This window comes from Penaeus monodon, chromosome 22 (assembly GCF_015228065.2).
Source record: "Penaeus monodon isolate SGIC_2016 chromosome 22, NSTDA_Pmon_1, whole genome shotgun sequence".
In the NCBI taxonomy this organism is placed as follows: Eukaryota; Metazoa; Arthropoda; class Malacostraca; order Decapoda; family Penaeidae; genus Penaeus; species Penaeus monodon.
Window position 1 is genome coordinate 42,637,485 of NC_051407.1, and position 638 is coordinate 42,638,122.

At 33.2% G+C, this 638-nt stretch overlaps 1 protein-coding gene across 1 annotated transcript in view; it reads left to right on the forward strand.

Annotated features, from left to right (window-relative positions):
• The window catches only part of LOC119587172 (MTRF1L release factor glutamine methyltransferase-like), an 8,584-nt gene that overhangs the window by 5,863 nt on the left and 2,083 nt on the right, over positions 1-638 (forward strand). The window contains exons 5-6 of the mRNA XM_037935939.1: positions 88-305; positions 520-631. Of these exons, the coding sequence (XP_037791867.1) occupies positions 88-305; positions 520-631 (330 nt within the window). The remainder of the gene's footprint in view (positions 1-87; positions 306-519; positions 632-638) is intronic.

The following is a 638-nucleotide window of genomic DNA, read 5'->3' on the forward strand; positions in this document are numbered from 1 at the left end:
TTTAAAAGTTTACTTGATAATAGAATTATCATTCAGATATTGTATTGCTTTTTCAAAAGATATTAAGGACATTACCAAATATTTCAGCTTCAGTGTGTGGCAGTGGACCAGAGTAAGCATGCCGTTTCACTTACAAAAGAGAATGCCCAACATCTAAAATTAGATGACAGAATAATAGTTTTGGAAGGCAAAGTAACCCAGGAAAATTTTCCAGCTCTACCTTATGAAAATTTTGATTTGGTAGTGTCTAACCCTCCCTATGTTCTTCGGAAGGATTTGATGGAGGTTAGGCCAGAAATTATGATGTAAGTTTTTCAACTAATCTTTTATAAAATAGAGTAATTTTTTTTTTCACATACTCATCTAATGCTTAAACATCTGAAATATGGTAAATGATTTTGAGATTATGACCTGAGATTAGTTTTGATAAAGAATAATTCATCATTGCTACTGAGTTAAATGTGCTTCGATGTTATTTTTATAAAATCTATTAGATTCTCATGATGCTGCTTTGTCTAGATTTGAAGATATGAGAGCTTTAGATGGAGGAAAAGATGGGCTGGACACAATCAAACCAATCTTGCTTCACTGTCAGCATTTCCTTCCATCTGGCGGTTCCATACTCATGGAGGTAATGG